This window comes from Clinocottus analis, unplaced genomic scaffold, assembly GCF_023055335.1.
Source record: "Clinocottus analis isolate CAN_PGR_092001 unplaced genomic scaffold, fCliAna1.0.p SCAF_15, whole genome shotgun sequence".
NCBI lineage: Eukaryota > Metazoa > Chordata > Actinopteri > Perciformes > Cottidae > Clinocottus > Clinocottus analis.
In genome coordinates, this window is record NW_027175876.1 from 11,444,580 (window position 1) to 11,465,443 (window position 20,864).

Below are 20,864 nucleotides of genomic sequence, written 5' to 3' on the forward strand. Positions count from 1 at the left end.
ATCAGAAGCTGAGTAGTTGTCGAATCTAAAATGCAAGTAGGTAATATGGTTTTTAGCTCAGTGTTAGAATGTTTCTGTCCTTTTCATGTCTCATGTTACAAGGACATGAGGCACAATTAGATGTCTGACTAGTTTTGAGTATCAGGAAACAGTTGAGCATTGTTCTGTGTCATTTTGGCTTTGTGTCCATTCCATTTAGCACTTAGTAATTATGAAAGTGACCTGATTTAACAAGGCCATCCTTTGTGGGACAATACTTTTGCTTTGTATGTCACAGCTACTGACATTATGTCTGCCTTTTGCTCCGTGTACACTTGTTGGTTTGCGTAAATCATAACTTTTGAATATAGAAAGTAGCTTAATTGACATTACTGTTTCCTTCCTGAGACTTAATCACCCACACCGGCTAATTAGCCGCTCATTAGCTCCAATAGGAAACAAACACAACATTTGTTAAAGACCGGGAAGTGTGTTGAACTTTTGACAGCAGACAAAATGTTCAGCCCAAAGAAAACGTTCAGCACTGTAGCACAAGAGTTGAAACCTGGAATGAGTAGAAGATGCTGTCAACTGACTAACTACTGTTCTTCCCATAGGTCAGTATATATTGCGTTATTCACACTGATAAGTAACACTTTCATAGTGCAGTCTACATTCTCTTACCGCAGTATAAACTCAGACAGAAGAAATAAGAGCAGCGTGCTATTAAAGAGGACCTCTCTCCGATAGCATGAAGTTGAGCCTCAACAGTGTTGCTTTCACAAAAACCCAAGCCGATGAATACAGACTTGTCGCTCATCAGTGAGTCCTCCGCATCCCTGAAAGCAGCAACGCTTCCTGATAAGCGTGTTTCCATCAGCTTATGTTGCCAGGCAACAAACTCAGTTTCATGCAGTGGGCAGGATTTTTTGGGCCAATATCTCGTAGCAACACGAGTCAGGTCCAAGTCTTGTGATAAGAGGTTCCCGTCCAGATGCTGACAGCGATTATCAAATTCTCCCTCACAACAACCGAGTGTCGGTGACTCGGTGGGATGAAACTCTAATGATTGCTGCAGGAAAATGTGGTTTCTAATGTTGCAAGTAGGAATATTGACTCATATTTTTTGTTAATTTGATAGTTTAATATATAGGTTAACAAAAACACAAATAGGAGCTGAACCATTAAAATGTACATGTTTAAAATCTACATGTAGAATTGATAATAAGGAATTTAGTAGATAATGATCAAAATCAATAAAAAAAGACACAAAATACAGAAGCTTTACAAGATTTTATTAACACAAGCTGTTGACATTTTCAATGTTTCATATGAGTGAAAGAAATTTCTTGGATTCAAATAATTATGGTAATACCTTAATAACACCAAATGCCACAAATGATGTCACGTTGATGTCAATGTTAATTATATAACCGCAACATCCACATGTTTTAATGTGTACCAAATCCATACATTATATATGAGTTTATACTGATTCTACATATCATACTAATCACAATGTACTGTTTCTAACAGTTAATATACAAGCAATCAGATGTCAATCAAACTGTGACTTTGGGATGTGTTTGCCAATTAAAGTATACATACTATATACACAATATATAGTATATAGTGTATACATACTATATACGAAGGTGCTCACAGTTTGCATAAGTATGGATTCAAACAGACACTTCAGTTTGGTTGTCAGAAGTAGAAATCCAGACTTCTCGTTCATCCCAGCTGTTTTAGAAACTAGTGACGACATGTGGAGATTCCCTTACAGTTCACGCGTATGTGTGTGTTGGTCAGTGTGTTTGTGTGTGTGGTCTGTCTATGACCCGTGTAACATGCTGATTAGAATTTTATGAGGTGAAAGGTCAACAGGAGTGGGGAGGAAAGAGTGAACTTGTAACCTCGCGGTCAAACAGAGGAGAGAGCTGTCACGAGCCGACACTCTCACTTTTACTGGCTCACTTCCACTTGAATTTATGACATCATCCCTCCTCTTCTTCACACGTTTATTTCCTCCTTTTGTTTTTTTTCTCGAGGAATTGTTCCACTCATTCAGGATGCTAAGTGGTGGTTTTCAGACTAGAAACCAAATTGTTATCTCTAGTAAGAAGACACATTTTTTTAGGTCATGCCAATGCTCTGGAGGAGTCGTGGAATTTTTACATCTGGGTCACAGTGAGATTATCGCAGTGTAGAAACCAGTGAGGTCATGATTATTTTTAAATTTGTCTCTTTCGAAGATGAGCACTCACTGCGGTGTTTCTTTCTGCGCTGGACTTCCCTGATATTGCTTGTCATTGAATAAAATTTCAGCAGTACCAGGACTTTCAGCTTTCAACGACAGTATGAAAGTATATTTTTCAAAAAGTGTGAATCACTGCAATCATATCGTCATAAATGGGCACAACAAATGCATGAGTTGTTATGATCTACTTCTTTGGAGTGTTGTTGCTAGTTTTGCTTAAATTAAATTTCCAATGTGAGAAACGATTTTATAAACGTGACACTTTTTTGTACTGGATCTTTCCTCTAAATTACTATCTTCTACCTTTCTCTGTCTGTATTTCATTCCACTTTGTTTTACTCTCTCTCTCTCTCTCTTTCTCTCTCTCTCTCCTGAACCCACTGAACTGCCTCCCCACCGCACCCTTTCTCCCCACTCACTTCCTGTTTAGAGGAACAATTAAAGGATTGTTCCTGCAGCCTCGAGCACTGAGGCCTTGATCTAGAGCAGCCACCACATAAGCTGAAGAGACCCACATAAAACATCAATTATATAGGACCTCCTTGAAGGACAGTGTTTGTGCCCGCAGACCAACAGCAGCAAAACAAAAAGATTGAGGAACTTTGAGGAAACACACACGAGGGGACGATGCCCTCAGACTTCACTAAGTCAAACATGATCAATGACAATAACGTGGTGAGGACAGATTGAAGCTGATAGGACAGACACAACGATTATTCAGTGTTGACACTTTGCCTGTAACTCATCCTTTCGGGTTTGATAATCATATATTAGCATAATATTTACATCTAATTCAAACTCATACCTGAAAATGAAAGGACAGTTATGATGCATTAGATTCAATGACATTCTTTGCACACTGTAAATACCACTACAACGAAACACAATGTATCATCTAACCCTTTGATTACATAAAACTGGTTGGTAAATAGATACTAGAACACTGCTCCACAATATGATACGAGATATCAAGTGTGATTGTTTCATTCATAGTAGAAGGGGAAGTTGTAGTTGTAATGGTATTTGTTTGGGTGACATCTGTGATCTAGCCAAGCAACCTAGATGGAGAGTCATGATATTCAGTTTATTATAACATGAACATGCAGAAACATGGAACATCTTCACATTTGAGAAGCTCACAATCTTTTGTATCTTATCAAATGTATTTTAACAAAAACACAAATAGGAGCTGAACCACATCTCAGCTGTGGTAGAGGAGGTTATTCAGTGTCTGTGGAGGTGTTTTCCCCAAAAGGAAAGTTTGACAAAAAGTCAGCCTGTTGACTGGAGGCAAAACTAACATAGTGTAGGAGTTCATGACACAACACAACAGATAAGAGAACTAGTGTGTGTTTTTTTTCTTTTTAATTTTAAGTAGCTCAAAGAGAATTATTGAGGAATTATTGCCTATTAAACTGGAGTGTAAGTCCCACGATGCCCTTGCTTGTGTAGCTTTTTATTGTTTTGTGCGGCGGTTAACTATTTATGGAGGCAAAGAAGAGGTCCAACCATTCTGCGAGGATAGAAATACAATACAACAAGCTGAAAATAACAAAGACACATGTTAAAATAAATAAGTAACATAAAATGCTCTCTGTTTTTTCCTAACAGGCAGAGCGACGGGCATACAGAGAGGCGGAGATGAACATGATGGACGATCTATCAGTCGGCGACTTTCAGAAGGAGGAGGAGTCAGAAAGCCCAGCCCCTCCCCCTTCACAACAACAAACAGCCCCTGCATCACCAACAGTTGCCGTGACACCAGAGCCAGTTGCCAGGGGAGAAAGGGCCACGCCCAGGGAGATAGAGTACCAGGTGATTAATTATTATTCTATCATTTATCAAATTATTTATTTTTTACCCAGAAGAAGTGTAAAGATGCAAATATATCTCAAAGTTGAAAATGAGAAAAGGAGCGTTCAGTCTGATGACGTATATTGTTGCGATGTACAATTTTTATAGGGACATTACTGTTGTGAATTATGAAATGATCTGATATCATGGGTGCAGGTTAAAATTGGACTCACCTTCTTTCTTGTGTCTCTACAGGACGACCGGGGGTTTGGCATCGGTGTTCTGGTGTTTGGGAAGCTGCGGGGCTTCTCCTGGTGGCCCGGCCGAATCGTCTCCTGGTTGATGAGCGGTCGAAGTCGAGCTGCAGATGGAACTCGCTGGGTGATGTGGTTTGGAGACGGCAAGTTCTCAGTGGTGAGTTGTTTTATTGGGAAACCCCTTCAATATCATGATCAAATACTGCCACAATGTGTGTTAAATCACCAGCAGAGTGAAGTCTTGACGGAAGTAATTTGGCCTTTTAATGCAATAATTTAACGTCTAACACCCCGAGCTCCACTATTCTAAATCCATGCTTTCATAGACACCAGAAGACTGTCGCAGTTAAATAAGCTTCTCAAATATAATGTTAATTGTATTCCATGTTCAACAGCTCAGTGTTCATTCAAAACTTCATTTGTTCTTAGCAGAAACTTAATTGAGCAGATTTGATCTACTTCAATTTCATAGAAGATGACATTGGCTTCTAAAATTTGAATTCAGATACCCTCATGAGACAGATATCTTGCACAAAAGCCCTTTCCTTTTGAGATATCTTTCCTAAAAACAACTTTTTTTGCACACCAAATGACCTTAATTAAGGATTTCAAGAAACAGTTTCATCATTTTTTTTTATGAGTAATTTCTGGCATTTCCTTTTGATCTTGTTGACATCTTTTTTTGTTTTGCAGGTTTGTGTGGAGAAACTGATGCTTCTGAGCTCTTTCTCATCTGCCTTCCACCAGCCCACCTACAATAAACAGTCCATGTACCGGAAAGCCATCTTCGAGGCTCTGCAGGTAAAAAAAAACAATATTCTTTTATTCTGCTTTCGAATGTCAGGGAGCGTGGGCTTTTGGGTCATTTCTGATGGCTGATAACAATATATTATAATCTCATCCAGAACCTATTGTGTTTCTCTCCAAATGAAGTCCAACATCTCAAAGACCAAAATATAAATGTTCAGGTCTAAAGGTCAAATTGTACTTATTCCCTTCTTATATGACAAGATCTTAATTTGCATTTGTGGAGGTGGCGTTTTCATCTAGCTCTGCCCACAATGTATAAGTGGTAACATGTGGGTACATTTCATATTTTTGTTACTCTTCAATCCAGAAACTCTGAGTTGTATCTTGTAAGTTATACAGAACACACAGCCATTTACTTTTTCTACCGCTTCGCACTGGGTTATTATTCACTCAAACTTTGGAAAAATTAGAAACAACCAGCTAAGTATTTGTTCATTAATACCGGCACTTGTTTTACATTTTTCTAGTTTGTGTAGAGCCATAATTACCATATTTATCCTTCTTATTTGACGTATTGTTCTTGTTTGTGTGTCGTGTGTTTATTCTGTGTGGAGGTGGCCAGTATCCGGGCGGGGAGGCCAGTTCCTTCCTGTGATGCGAGCGATGATGCAGATGGGGTGGAGATTCAGACCAGACAGATGATAGAGTGGGCCATGACCGACTTCCCATCCAAGGGTCCACAATCACTGGAGCCTCCGGAGGGTATGCATACATTTTAATTTAAATTTAATTAACTGGAAAGATTGTCTCAAACATTAACATTTGGAAAACACTCCTCATAATGGAACAGTGGTTAAACATGTGGGATATTAAGATGTGTGTCAACTGTCGGAACTCATCATGTTCAAATTTTACTCCCCTACAATATTTAAGACCACTAAAGACTATTTTTATTCGGTTCTTATACCCCCACAGAGGAACGAAATCCATATAAGGAAGTTTACCCAGAGATGTGGTCGGAACCTGAGGCAGCGTACACGCCTCCACCCACCAAGAAACCACGCAAGAACCACTTAGCTGAAAAAGCAAAGATCAGAGAGGTGATCGACGAAGGGACCAGAGGTAAACAAATAGTACACAACACATTTCAGAGGAGGCGACTTTTATTTCAAAATCAACCCACAACTCCTCTGTATGTTTATTTAAGAATTTTCCGAAGTGGAAGCGTGAAAGAACACTTTTACTCAGTAAAGTCTTAAGTTGGCTAAGAGAGTTCTTTGGTGTGCAGGAATATTCACAAATAAAGGGGTATTTTTCAGGATATTTGATCAAAAATGCCCTAATTTTCCAAGAAAAAAAAACATAATACTAAAAAAAGAAGGTAATCTTTATTACAATAACATTAACATTAAGACTTTCTTTGCACTTTTATGAACAGTCTGTAAGTGTTCACATTCATGGTGTGTTGATGTTTTCTTATGTGTATTTTTGTTTCAGAAAGACTCATATGTGAGGTCAAAAAGAAGACCAGGAACATAGACGGTAAAAGTTTCAGACTTCTTTCAAGCGGCTAAAATGTAGACCTAAATTAAAGGAGTGGTGTATTTAATCGCGTCTTCTTCGTTTTATTTACAGTTTAACACAAGGTTTGCATAACCATGACTAAAAGCTAATTTATATCATCTTCCTCTGATAGAAATGCATGTTTAAGCCTTCTGTGGCTTCCATTTACACACTTTTGCATTCGTCGAAGAGTCACTGTAGTCGCTGTAGCTCAAGGCTAAACATCTTTGGAATCTAATTTTTGTTCTTGTTTACATTTTTGGCACTTAGCTGATTCACTTAAGCAGCAAGAATAATTTACTGGTGTACTGGAGTGAAGGCCTAGGCATCCAAAATAAATTAAGAGCTGAAAGGTTATAAATCACAGCACCTAAATTGATATCATTAATGACACATTGTAGTTATTTGAGGACTTTAAAAGTGTCTTAGTGTATTTTTTAATTCCTCCATTATTGTAATCAAAGGGCTAAATAAAGTGTTTTACATACAATAACGCAATAATCATGTCTGTATTTGTTCAGATCTCTGCATCTCCTGTGGAAGCCTCAATGTCTCTCTGGAGCATCCTCTCTTCGGAGGATCAATGTGTCAGGGCTGCAAAGTAAGAAAAACTGCTCAAGAAAAGTGGCACTTTGGGTTGGTCGATAATTTGATACTCTTATTATAGAGTCGTATGAAATTGATATTGTGAGATAATTTCCAACATATATAATAAATCCAGCAAATTACAGTCAAAAACAAAGCAAGTATGTATTTTATAACAGTTAATTACATTACACACACACATAAACACCTCATATTCACATAACACTGCAACATTTGACAAGTCAAATAAAATGTTACATGACGTGCAACAGCTACAAATACACTAACTGCCGAGTGCGGGTACATAAATACTTGCATGATGGAAGGATGCGTCATTAACAGATAATGCATGTTGTCCACATCAACGTAATTAATACAATGACAAGAACATATTCACAAGAACCAGTCACATTTACGTATAAAACAAGATGACAAAACAATCCAACAAAACTGCGGCGATCTATCAATCTTTTCAGTATTTCCCTATTCTTCTTAATTTTTTTGCTGTGGAGCCGCGTTTCCCTGCAAACTTTTTTGCTGATCTGAAAATCCACTCGGGTCCCTCAAAACATGTTCAAGAGCACCGTAACTTGCAATTGTCCTGCCGATCTAATGTGTCGCGTTGCAGCTACTCACGCTGGCCCAATGACCAATTACAGCACATGTTAATGCTGGCGTACTTACAGTCCACCTTGCAGGCCCTGGTACGTCAAAGAATACAGCCCAGCATGTCAAACTAAAGATCTGGTTTTAGACTATGACAATCCTGATAAGATCCCCATGTACTTTAATCTAGAAGGCCAACTTGAAGGCCTCAGGCCGCTCTGCTTCCATAGCGACATAGAGGTGAAATCTGATTGGATAAGAGCTCCCCTTAAAACAAGCTGCTCTAGAAGCAGCGTTGCAGACAAAGACAGGAGCTGTACAATGAGAAAATAATATAATAGGGAAACATTATTATAAAACATGTATTGTATTTGTGAAAAAAATTAAACTATAAAATAGCTATAACTTGGTGATTCTGTTTAGGCCACAAGAGAAGGCTTTGCTGGCCCTGACGGCCCACCAATGTTATATGTATATATAGCATTAAAACAACGAATACCTCAGCCTCTGTGGAGGCAACTAAAATATTCTTGAACATTGGTTAAATATTGGTGACACACTGAAACCACAGAAGCACAAGATGTCATCCTGGTGGACGACAAAGCTTCGCCCCCTCGCTGCCTCTCCTGACTGTTTTGTCTCTCTGGCAGAACTCGTTCCTGGAGTGTGCCTACCAGTACGACGATGACGGCTACCAGTCCTACTGCACCATCTGCTGTGGAGGCAGAGAGGTGCTAATGTGTGGCAACAAAAACTGCTGTAGGTCAGTACAGAACTCTGTTTGTATACACTGCGGCGTTTGAGAGCAAGCAGCTTCTACTTGTTGCCAGGACAAGGTTTCGGATTTCACATCGGCAGAAACAATTTACCCCAAAATGTCAACGTGTGATATACAGTATGGCTTCATTTATTGGCAATTGAACCAGACAACTCATGAGGAGCAGATTTATTTATGTGAACACATGGTGTATTTTGGCATTCAGGCTCTGACCTCATCACTGCAAATACCCACGAGATCAAAGCAGCAGTCATTTGTCATGCAGTGGTGGAACAGTACTCTGATCCTGGTAGCAGTACTACACTCTAAAAATATTCTCCTGCACTCAAAGTCTCAAAGTAAACATATAAAGTGTGTCCCTAAGTTATCCTAACTTTTGTTGTGTTTGATTCTTTTAATTAAATTATTACTTTTAATTATATGTTAAGGCATTTTGCCTTTATTTAACAGTACTGTGGTGCAGAAATACTTTGTTATACATGTGATATAAGAATAATATAATGTATATAATAATAATATTAAATCACTGGATTCTAATGCATTACTATGTACATCATTGTCATGAGCAGCAGATAAAGGTGGAGCTCATTTCAACTATTATACTGCTCGGTAACTTAAAAAAACATACCTCAAAATATATAACTCAATTTATATTTTGTATTAATAACCTGCAATGTAACTAATATTGCTTATGTAGTGGAGTAAAAATTTAAATGTTGGCTTCCAAAATAAAGTAAATGGAAATGATCAACTAATCTACAAGTACCTCAAAATGTAACTTGAGTGCAGTCTTACACAGTAATTAAATTTACATTGACATTGCACCAAAGGAGATACTGAGCACAAAGGCCGCCATAATTTTGCTTTTCCCCAAGAAAGTACTATTGAGTGAAGTATTACCTCGTGAAAAGAGAAGATTTAATCATTCTACTAAATAATAAATCAATATAATAATCAGTCGAATAAAGGCGTCTCATGGTGAGTTTGTGTGCAGGTGTTTCTGTGTGGAGTGTGTGGATCTGTTGGTCGGTACCGGCTCGGCGGCGATAGCCATCAAAGAAGATCCCTGGAACTGCTTCATGTGTGGCCCCCGGAACGCCTACGGGTTACTGCGGCGGCGGGACGACTGGCCCTGCAGACTACAACACTTCTTCGCCAACAACCATGAACAGAACTTTGTGAGTCTGACCGTCGCTTTCTTGCCATTCATTTCAGTTCTGTCGTTCATAGAACATATTTCTTTCTCTACCCCCATCCTACCATGGAACCATTATTGTCTTTTTTAGGTGGGGGGCAGGGAATCTTTAGGGTCAGATAGCAGGTCAACAGCATATACTACAGAGAAGAGGTATATATCATCAGGAAGCTCGGAACCTGAAGACTAATCTGAGATGCAGGTGGCAATATGTTAGAAAAATTCACTCGACCTCTTTGAGTAAAATCATTAAAACAGGAACATTTATTTGTTGCCAGGAAGGAGCAGAGTCAGAAGTACAACGTGATAGACAAATTGCATAGCCAAGACTGCTCAAAGATCTCTCAAAGAACCACCTCATAAATACACATCATGACTCACTAACAGAAACCCTCATGACATCTTCGTCATAACCGTGAACCTTTCCCCTCATCTTATAGAGCGGTTTGCAAGAAATGGTCATATGATAACAAAGGAATTGCACGTTCTTTCAGACAGAAACATACAGATTCCCCAGTCTCACTGCTATCAGGAGACATGCTGAGTTTGTGTGTAAGATTAAACAGAGACAGTAAAATTAGAAGTCTGAATATAACAGTGAAACAGTAACTGATTAAGAGTAAATCATTTTTTCTTCCAACACAAGCACTTCTGTTCCAGAAACTGCTCAGAACCCCTGATGGTCCATATACCTAGAATAGCCATACGTCCTCTGAATGCCCAAGGTCTCGAGTGTGTGGCGATTTCATGAGGCAGTCCTGACAACATGATGTCGTAGTCTAACCTTGCACGGGACATTAGATGAAATACATCACAGTTAATGGTGAAACATTAATATCTGGGGATCAGCAAGGCCTCTGCTCAGCTATGAATGATCCATGGGGGCTAAAACATCAGAACCATGTTCAGATCAGATCTTCATCATGAATAAAGTTCATGTGCTATCTTCAGCTCTCTCTACACACTGTAAACATTAATATTTAATCTGCTTCTCATCGATTTTTCTTCTTCCTTTTAACTCTTTCTTTTAGGAGCCAGCCAAGTTATATCCTCCAGTTTCAGCAGAGAAGAGGAAACCAATCAGAGTTCTCTCGCTGTTTGATGGCATTGCCACAGGTACATTATGTGTAGGGCTACAACTAACGAGTATTCTCATTATAGATTAATCAATTTATTAATACACAGTGTCAGTCAGTCGTTTCCACAACTTTTGTCCAGAATGAAATGTCTCTACAACTATTGGATGGATTGTCGTGAATGTGTACACACATTCATGGTCAAGAACAATAATAACTTTGGTGGTCTTTTTATTTACTACCATCATTTTAATTTGTCCATTACTTTGGTTTACGACCATTTTCACCCAAGAATGCAAACCCCCGACACAACGAGAGCTCTGCTGTGAAGTTTGCAGATGACACGTCACACTACCATCATCGGCAGTATTACAAACAACAATGAGACTTCATGTAGATTGTCAAATCAACAATCTTTCAGAGTGGTGCTCAGAGGACAACGTACTGGTCAACATTAGTAAACCTCAGAAGAACAAAAGAGGTGATTGATTTAAAAAAAAAAAAAGAAAAGATACCCCCCTGTCTACATAATGGAGATAAGGTGGAGCAAGTACACAGTTCCTGGGTATCAGCCTCCCAAAAATATGTGTGGTCACTAAACATCATCATCCTGGCAAAAGAAAATAATTTTTATTGAAACTGAAGAAGCCAAAATGCCTGTACCACGTTATTGTCAACTTTTACAGAATATCAATAGAAAGCATCCTGATTGGAAACATTACAAATTGGCATGGGGTGTGCTCACCATCCCTGCCTCAGCCACAGCTTGTTCAACTGTTGCCAAGAGATACAGAAGTATCAGCTGCTGACCACCAGACTTCACAGCAGCTTCTTTTCCCAGGCTGGTAGACTCCGAAATTCACCGTCCACCATAAAATAGTTAATAATAATAATATTTTTTTTTTCTTCACAAAGTGTCTTAAACTGCATTTCTTTGTGCAACCATGGAATGACGATATATTTACCTTGAACCCTGAAATACCTGCAAAACTAAGTACTGTATGTTTAGTGTTAATTTGCTAAGATTAGCACTAAACATGGAACATTTGTGACACAACAACCTAATAACATCAGCATGTTAGTAGTACGCATTTTCCTCAAAGCACCTCTTGACCTTAGCATAGCCTCTCAATTCAGAGAGATGGCAGCAGTTTTTGCAATGTATTTGTATCCCTTTAATTTATTAATTAACCAAATGTGTGTGCGCGTGTGTGTGTGTGTGTGTGCACACAGGTCTGTTGGTGCTGAGGGATTTGGGCTTGCAAATTGACAAGTACGTGGCGTCTGAGGTGTGTGAGGACTCCATCACTGTCGGCATGGTCCGACACCAGGGTCGCATCATGTACGTGGGTGACGTACGCAACGTAACACGCAAGCATGTGAGTGAAACTCTTCTTTGCTTCTACACGCATATAGATTCATACATCAGAGCACACAATGATGTTACGTGTAAATACAGCATAAGAGGGAAATGCTTATTTCATCTTACGTGCTCATGGATGGCTTTTGATTGTTCTATTCCATCAAACTGCCTCTTAAACCCTTCTGTGCTGGTGTTAACTCGTGCCGTTAGATCGAGGAGTGGGGACCCTTTGACCTGGTGATCGGAGGAAGCCCCTGCAATGACCTCTCCATAGTCAACCCAGCAAGGAAAGGCCTTTTTGGTAAGAGGTCTTCTTTGTCCGGGTTGAAGTTTACACCAGACTGTAACAATATTTTTGCTATAAATACATTTTTAACATACAAAAAACTTGTCGGAAAGTTTAATTAGATCAAATACAATTTTTAGACAACAGATGTGAAATGAAATATGGAGCCTTAATTTGTAGTCCTCCCGCAGAGGGAACAGGCCGGTTATTTTTCGAGTTTTACCGCCTGCTGCACGAGGCTCGACCGAAAACGGGTGACGAGCGTCCATTCTACTGGCTGTTTGAGAACGTGGTAGCGATGGGAGTCAGCGACAAACGGGACATCTCCCGCTTTTTAGAGGTACAGTAGCACGAACACAGCCATAAAATACAGTTATATAGATACATGTATTTCACTCAATAGGATCCCTCAGTTACTAAGTAATGTAAACCACACATTGTATAATGCATTTTGACTACAGAGTTTTGAAATGTTTTTATCTTCAGAAAGCAAAAAGCGTTTCAGAAATAAAGGAAGGATATTATCTAAACCATTAAACTTGCGCAAAATTCCTTTAACTATTGCCTTCACTTACCATCATTATTAGGACAAAAACACATTTGATCATCGCATTGTTAATATTCACAGACTTACATTATGACAGACAGGAAGATATCCATATGAAGTGAAACAGGAAGTAAACCTGCTGCTCCTCTTTAGTGTAACCCAGTGATGATTGACGCCAAAGAGGTCTCTGCTGCCCACCGCGCTCGCTATTTCTGGGGAAACCTGCCAGGCATGTCCAGGTGATGCAAACACACATACCATTGTCATGATCTGTTACATTTTTGTCTGATTTGTTCTATAAATCTGAATTAAAATCAACGCATTTTAATATTTTGTACATTTTTTTTCTTCTTCACCTTTTAGACCTCTGACTGCCATGACGAATGACAGGCTGGACCTACAAGAGTGCCTCGAACACGGGCGCACAGCCAAGGTATCTATCCACCTGTGTGTGTATGTGCGTGTGTGTGTGTGTGTGTGTGTGTGTGTGTGTGTGTGTGTGTGTGTGTGTGTGTGTGTGTGTGTGTGCGTGCGTGTGTGTGTCTGCTCATTATCATATAATATCTTAACAGTTTGAAAACTAAAAAGCCAAATGTAGAAATGATGAAATGTTACTTTTACATTCATGGACAAAAAAACAAAAACTTCAGGATAAAAAAAGGTTGGAAATTGTCCGACAATCAATATCGAGGGTGTCAAATAATGAACTGATACTCTGCAGCATCTAAAAGTTAATGGGATGTATGGAAATTTAATATCTCTCCTTAGCATAGATATACAGTATACTAGACTGTAGAGTAATTATGCAAACATGTGCCCATTGATGTCCATTTTTACTGCATTTTCTTCTTGCTGTCTCTTGTATGTGTTCTTCCAGCCAGAGGGCTTGTCACTCATTTCTTTAGCAAATGCTCATTTGTTAATGATGATTTTATTGATATCCTAATGTATTGTAGAAAATGGGGTTCGCTTTAGAATTAAAAAAGGGTTTGTGTGTGTGTGTCTGTCTGTGTTTGTGTTTTTGTGTGCTTGGTTCTGGATGTTAATTCCAGTTTGAGAAGTTGCGTACGATAACGACACGCTCCAACTCTGTGAAGCAGGGGAAAGACGAGCATTTCCCCGTCTTCATGGACAGCAAGGAGGACATCCTCTGGTGTACCGAGATGGAAAGGTACAGTTTTTTGTGTTCTTGTCTCCGCTCTGTGTGTACTGGGTTTGAGTCCCTCCAACGCCCATGCTTTGTTTAAATGTCCTTGTGGTAATTAATAATAAGAGTAATAATTAAGAGTTATATTTATCTTTGTCTAAACTCACATTTGTGGGCCATTTCATCTTTTCGCGCCGCATTAAGAGCCTTTGCTGTTAAAAGTACTTTTATTTGGCATGCGTATATTAAAGGCAAAGAGCAGAAGATTCAGACCAAATGAATCCCTAAATTTCTAACTGACCATATTTAGATTCCTACTCCAATTGTATGTCCCTGTTCATTAAAATGAGTTTCCTGCAGCAAGAAGACACTCATTCATCACAGTTTACAGTTAACAAGGTCCCTTATGCAGCGAGCACAGATAATGTCTGGTTTACATGACAAGACTTTAGGCCTGAGCTCCCCAATAAAAGCCCTCTCACTGTGTGCGCTATGAACCAAAGTTGTTACTGCACGGAGGGTGTTGGATGTTTGTGTGAATACACATAACACATGCCCGCTCTACAAAGGGGAAATTGTAAAGATGATTGAACCCATTATGTGAACGTGACAACATCAGCAAGCAAGACTACGCCCGTCACTTCTCACGCGTGTTCACGGGTTTGTGTGTGTGTGTGTCTGTCTGAGTCTCGGCAAAGACTCTGCATACAGTCTTTGGAGGATTCCTCCGAATGAAAGGTCTTGTAGTGTGTGACACCTACAAGACCTTTCACTGTCTGTCGCCAGCCTGTCATGAAGCGTGAAACCCACGATGACGTCCAGACTCCTGATTACAAGACAGCTGTGTCGCGTGAACAGAACTACTTTGAAAGTCGTGTCGTTGAACTTTGCTTTACAAAATACTTCCATGAGTAGAAAGTGAAAAGAAAACACAGCTAAGATGCAGATTATGAGTCTCTTATGTCATGAAATAAAATCAATCACACAAGACAACTTACTTTTTAAAATTCAAGACATTTGAATTATTTAATCTATCTAGTCTAAAATAATAACCTACATTATATGGATTAGGTTTGTCTGGTCAAAGTTGGTTGTTACAACTAACAGTTATTTACATTATTCATTGTTTCTCAACTGATTACATTTCACACAGTTAGGGAGCAAAAACCAGAGAATGTTTAGAATGTTTGCTTAAACAATCAACCAACTAAAATAGTTGCTGATCACCTTTCTATCAATGGAGATTTCATTTCTTGAACAATTGTTTATTTTAAATGCAATTTAAAATAAAATCATTAAATAACACACGTGTGTGTGTGTGTGTGTGTGTGTGTGTGTGTGTGTGTCTCCAGGGTGTTTGGTTTCCCTGTCCACTACACCGATGTGTCCAACATGAGTCGTCTCGCCAGGCAAAGGCTGCTGGGTCGATCCTGGAGCGTCCCCGTCATCAGGCACCTCTTCGCCCCGCTCAAGGAGTACTTCGCCTGCAACTAGTCATGCACCCACTCTCTCTCTCGCTCTCTTACACACACACACACACACACACACACACAGACACACACACACACACACACACATACAGTATGTAATGACAGACACACATTATAGAGCTTGTACATGAAGGTTGGCTGACACAGGATGACTGGGCACACACCACACACACACACACACACACACACAGACACACACACACAAATTGTAAAGGACTGCTACCCTACTAGATACCATGTAGACCACTGGCTGATCATAGTCCCCAGGTGCTACCTTGCTGATTTCCACACAACACACATACACACACATATACCTACATACACACTGGTGCAGGGTTTCTGTACCGTCTTCACACAAACTTCCTGTCCGACCTTGAAACTGATGTCTTCTGGCTTTACTGTGTCATAACAGCTGGAGTTCAACCCTCCAGAGGGCCCAAAGCTTACAAAGAAGCCCTAACCTTCTGTTTCCAATACCCTTGAATCAACACACTTCTGACCCAAAACACTTTACTGTATTCACATGTAGTGATAGTACTGCTGGTGTATTACAGTGCAGTGAACACAAATATACAAACACAAACTCCAGTTTACGCTCGTGGTGCTGGTCAGGCAGTGATAAACTCCAAATGGTGCCACTTTATTACAACACTTTTAAAGTTTTTGGTGCCCGTGGAGACTGGACAGTCTCTGGTGGTTTCGGTCTCACAGTTTTGTGTCCCTAATTTAGCGTACAAGCAGGTGGGAGCAACACTAAGCAAGAGACGTGGATGTAAAAGAGTGCTTTTTTGGTGGGGGAGTTTGAGGTTTTTACATTTTTGCTTATGTTTGTTAACCTCTATTGTTTACAGAATCCCCATTAGCTTCCACTAAAGAAGTTGCTTGTGTTCATGAAGTGCACAAATACATAGACATTGTGACAAATATGTAAAATAAAAAAATAAAAAATAGTTCGACACAAATCTAGAGGAAACAAGAGTCAGGTGATAGTCAAGAATCACTGATGTGTAACTGGACCTCTTCAGTGTGTGGAGCGCCCTCCAGTGGGCAGAGACAGACGTTTAAAGAGCATAACAAGGACACACACTCGTGATGGGAGGTAAAACAATCAGTTAGCAGTCACTGGATTAGAAACATTGTCATAAAATAAAGGCTTTTCTACTTAATACCTATAATACTTAATACCTTTAAGTGCCGCCATTAAGTTATGTGTTAAAAGTGAATTATTTCTTAGTAGTTTTCTTTGCAATATTTCAGGCAATGATTGTACATTACGGTTAGCTAATGCTTTGATGATTATGGTGTGGTATTCTGCACACTAGTAGCATTTGAACACACTCGCATGTGTATTGCATTGGTTACTGTTAACTGTTGCTCAATCGATGTTGTTGATTGTGTTTATCGTAATAGAGCGAATTTATACTGTATGCCACTTTAGTAATCATGTCACTTGCCTGATAGAAGCTGTAGACTGAGGATACTTTGGCCTTCGAGGTTGGATGTTACATTTAATATCTACATAAAGTCCCAGTAAACATATCTGGATCGTAGATGTCGGAAGACTGTAACAAACCTTGGCCAATTTATTACTATTCTGCGCTGAAGAGAACACTATTGTTGATACGCTGATGTTCTGGAGTGAAGATTATGTTCAGATAATCCGTAGACAAGCAGTTATACTGTGAAATGAGGCTATAAAGCAGTCTTTCTATGTAGCCTGGTTGGTTTTTACCCATCATGAGAGTGGCTTTGCTGTGCATCGTCTCTGCACCATCTGGACGAGGCACTGAGCAAATATTGTGAGTGACCTTTAAGATCATGAACACCTGCCAATGTCTTTTCATTTTTAGTTAGCCAGCTATTTAAAGGATTTGAGATTGTATCTTCATTTTATATACAATATATAAAATATATGTATTGTTCATGACATTGTTAAACACACACATATATCTTTTTATGACACTGATATTACACAGCATTACGTCTACCGTCTGGATTTTGTGTCAAAATCTCAGTTTAAGACTGAAATGTTTCATTTTAAAAACATTTTAAAATGTTTTTCCATGTTTGCAATTACTTACACACTTATTGCAGAATTTGACTCCACCCTCACTAAACATCTCACTTCTGTGTCAAAGCTAAACTCTGCAATCAAAACCTCACGATCCCTTTTCAAAATGGCACATGTGCACAAAATGATCCACACATGCACCGTTTTGAATTACTCTTTTAAAGACAACACTGATGTACTTACACTGCTGTCTTGAGTACGTTTGGTAGTTAAAACTAGGCACAGTCCTCCGGCTCTTGCAGTTACGCTCCCACTTTGCTTTTTTAGGGATCCAAAATGTCCTCCTGTTATCGCAGCGACATTTACTGAAACCAGAGCCAGACCTTTCCTCTGCCGACACTATGCTGGTTTTCTACTTCCTATGACTGAAACAGACAGCCCTGTGTGAATAACCCCTGCTACCATATGCCTGTTTCAGGGCTGCCTTTTTACCCAAAGCATGCTGGGATAATCTCTGTGACCTTGAATAGGAATAAGCAAATGAAGAAAATGGCTTGTCATTGTATAGAATTGTATCTAAAAGTGTCTCTCACGCACACACACACGGACAGCATGTGTGTGTGCGTGTGTGTGTGGATGTCCCTTCATACAGGTGTCTTGTTTACACAGGGCTGTCTTTAGAGCAAACATCTCTGTCAGTCTGGTGCTTTTGGTCTTCGGGTGACCATCTTTTTCCAGGAAGCCTTCCGATCCTCTGACCGTCCTCAGATACCAGCGAACAACTGGACACATGCAGTCTATGCTGACACACACACATACACACACAGTTACAAAAACCAACAATAAACCAGCAGGTTCAACGTTTCTTTCCATCATGTTTACTCTTCGTTTATAAAACCGACCTTCAGGTGCTTTTTAAACTATTAAACTCTTTTTTACAGTGCTCTTGCAGGTTACACACACAAACACACACACACACATTTGCTGGAAACACAGTGCCGATGTTCACGCTTTCTCTGAACTCCTTTAGCTACCAAACATCAACACACAAATGCATACACACTGTGTTTTATCCGGCCGCCTGTTGCCACCAGGCTCCCCACGGCGCCGCCGGGTGTGTCATCATCACCCTGCGTCGCTTGGTGCTCCCAAACCTCCTCCCCAACCCCAACCCACCCCCCCTCCCCCCGGTGCTGCATGTCAGTCAGTCAGTGTAATCTCCGATTCCATGTTAGATTAGGGAGTAATGATAATAATAATCATGGTAATAATAATTACAATAATAATCTGTTATTGTGTGTGTGTACTGTTCCAGGTTGGTGCTCAGTTCAGTTCAGTCTCAGCCTCGAGGGAGAGAGCAAGGCTAGAGAAAGCATATATTACAGTTAGTATAGTGACTTGTTCTATTGTACCCAAGGATGCCGGAAGAAATTGTTGAACCGAAGAGCTAATGGACACTCTCAAACCAGAGCGAGTTGAAATAACGCGGAAGGAAGTGTGCGATGTAGCAGAGGTGGACGAGGCACGTGAAAGTGAAGCTATCAAAAGCATTAATCAATAAATACCCAGAAATATTATGTGAAAGGATCCTGGTGAGAACTCAGAACAGTGTTTATTTGCACACGTTCAAATTCAAACTAATAGCAGACAAATAACGGAAAGTTTAAAACCTTCCACGGGGTGCTAAAATAACTCTGAGGTCTAGGATCACTAGATGATTTGAGGATTCAAGAAACACATTTAACACAGAAAAGTGATAATTTTTTATACTTAATGTTATCTTTTGCTTTTCTTTGCCTGTTATTGAATACCCTGACCTCCCCTGGGCCTATAAACCCCCCGAAAGGAGACAAACACAACAGCATTAAGGACATAAAACATACTATGTTATGGCTTAATAAACAAATCAAGACCAAAAAAAGAGATTTAACTCTTTAAAAATATGTGTTTTTGACGTTAAAGAAGATGCATTTGAAATAAATTAGCTCCTGTCTACTCGGACTCCTGTTGTGTATCTGATATCTGGAATCTGGCCTCTCTTCAGTGCCAATATCCACATATTAAATCTGTTGTTGCTTTATTGTGAAGGCTCACAAGCCAAGAAAGTTGAAAAGCAGAACGTCCACTCATTTTCACGTAATTTCATCCCGCATCAGTTTGAGAGTGCAGGCAGAGGAAAGCGAGAGGAATGGAGTCGATATTTTTAAAACGATGTGTGACGCGGTGATGATGTTTCTGTTCGCCTATCAACAGCTGAATGATGCGCTGTTTTCACCACTGATACATTTACAAACACATAAATCACACTCACACACACGGTTATTAACACACAGACGCAGAGACATGCATCACACCTACAAGTACAGAGCTGTGGCGCTGCAGACACTCATCTTATGGACTAAAGGAAAGATGAGCTTAAGGAAAGGAGGACCTGGTGGTGTTTCAAAAGGTGCTAAAATTTTATCTGAAAATAAGAAAAATATATTGTTAGGAGTATAAATCAAGTTTGTCTTTACAATGACTGTATTTAAGTTTGTCGTAGTAATGAAAAGGCACTATTATTATTTTACTCTTGTATGAATATGAACTAATTAAAAAGGCATTTTAACTTTGTACTTGAACAATGTAAGAAATGAACCGTGAATAAAAAAAAAGGACTGTTTCTTGTGATCTAGTCTAAAGGCTCATTGTTAATTACCTTCATGTCAGCTAACGGTCATGTTGTGTTTTTATTTTTTAACAGCTTATTGTCTTTCAGTTCTCTCACACTTTTCTTTGCATAAAATCCACACAAAGATGACTTACTATGCCAAATTGTCTATTATGAAAAACTGAATGAATAACAATTTGATTTAGAAAACTGTTAACCCTTATATCAGTTTGTGTCTGTGTCTATATCTTTTTAAATATAAGATCCATGTTAAGTGTTTTCTGTGTTGATTGAAAGGCCAAATAATAATAGCCTAAAATTGACCATTATGGTGACGGGAAATTTTGGGGCCCTTCTTAAAGACAATAGAAGTATCTTGGCACGGTTGCTCAATGTGTCGGCTCTGTTCTTGACAGTTATTTTTGTTGGTTATATATTGCCAGCAGGTGTTGCAAAAATCTCCAGTTCTCCCAAAACAGACAGAGTACAAGCACACCTGAAGTACAAGTATACATATATTCTACTCT

At 39.4% G+C, this 20,864-nt stretch overlaps 1 protein-coding gene across 5 annotated transcripts in view; it reads left to right on the forward strand.

Moving 5' to 3' along the window:
- Positions 1–20,357, forward strand: part of LOC137785933 (DNA (cytosine-5)-methyltransferase 3A-like) — a 46,058-nt gene extending 25,701 nt beyond the window's left edge. For 4 of the 5 annotated variants that reach the window (XM_068577504.1, XM_068577506.1, XM_068577505.1 and 1 more), the window contains 17 exons: positions 3,851–4,054; positions 4,289–4,447; positions 4,984–5,091; positions 5,655–5,802; positions 6,016–6,162; positions 6,538–6,582; positions 7,125–7,204; positions 8,445–8,557; positions 9,567–9,750; positions 10,799–10,883; positions 12,077–12,222; positions 12,417–12,507; positions 12,684–12,832; positions 13,193–13,278; positions 13,403–13,472; positions 14,092–14,210; positions 15,539–20,357. In XM_068577504.1, coding sequence (XP_068433605.1) covers positions 3,851–4,054; positions 4,289–4,447; positions 4,984–5,091; positions 5,655–5,802; positions 6,016–6,162; positions 6,538–6,582; positions 7,125–7,204; positions 8,445–8,557; positions 9,567–9,750; positions 10,799–10,883; positions 12,077–12,222; positions 12,417–12,507; positions 12,684–12,832; positions 13,193–13,278; positions 13,403–13,472; positions 14,092–14,210; positions 15,539–15,680 — 2,076 coding nt within the window. In that variant the 3' untranslated portion in view covers positions 15,681–20,357. Of the gene's footprint in view, positions 1–3,850; positions 4,055–4,288; positions 4,448–4,983; positions 5,092–5,654; positions 5,803–6,015; positions 6,163–6,537; positions 6,583–7,124; positions 7,205–8,444; positions 8,558–9,566; positions 9,751–10,798; positions 10,884–12,076; positions 12,223–12,416; positions 12,508–12,672; positions 12,833–13,192; positions 13,279–13,402; positions 13,473–14,091; positions 14,211–15,538 lie in introns of those variants that run through there. The other variant, XR_011077540.1, reaches the window with a different exon arrangement.
- The last annotated feature ends 507 nt before the right edge of the window (positions 20,358–20,864 follow it).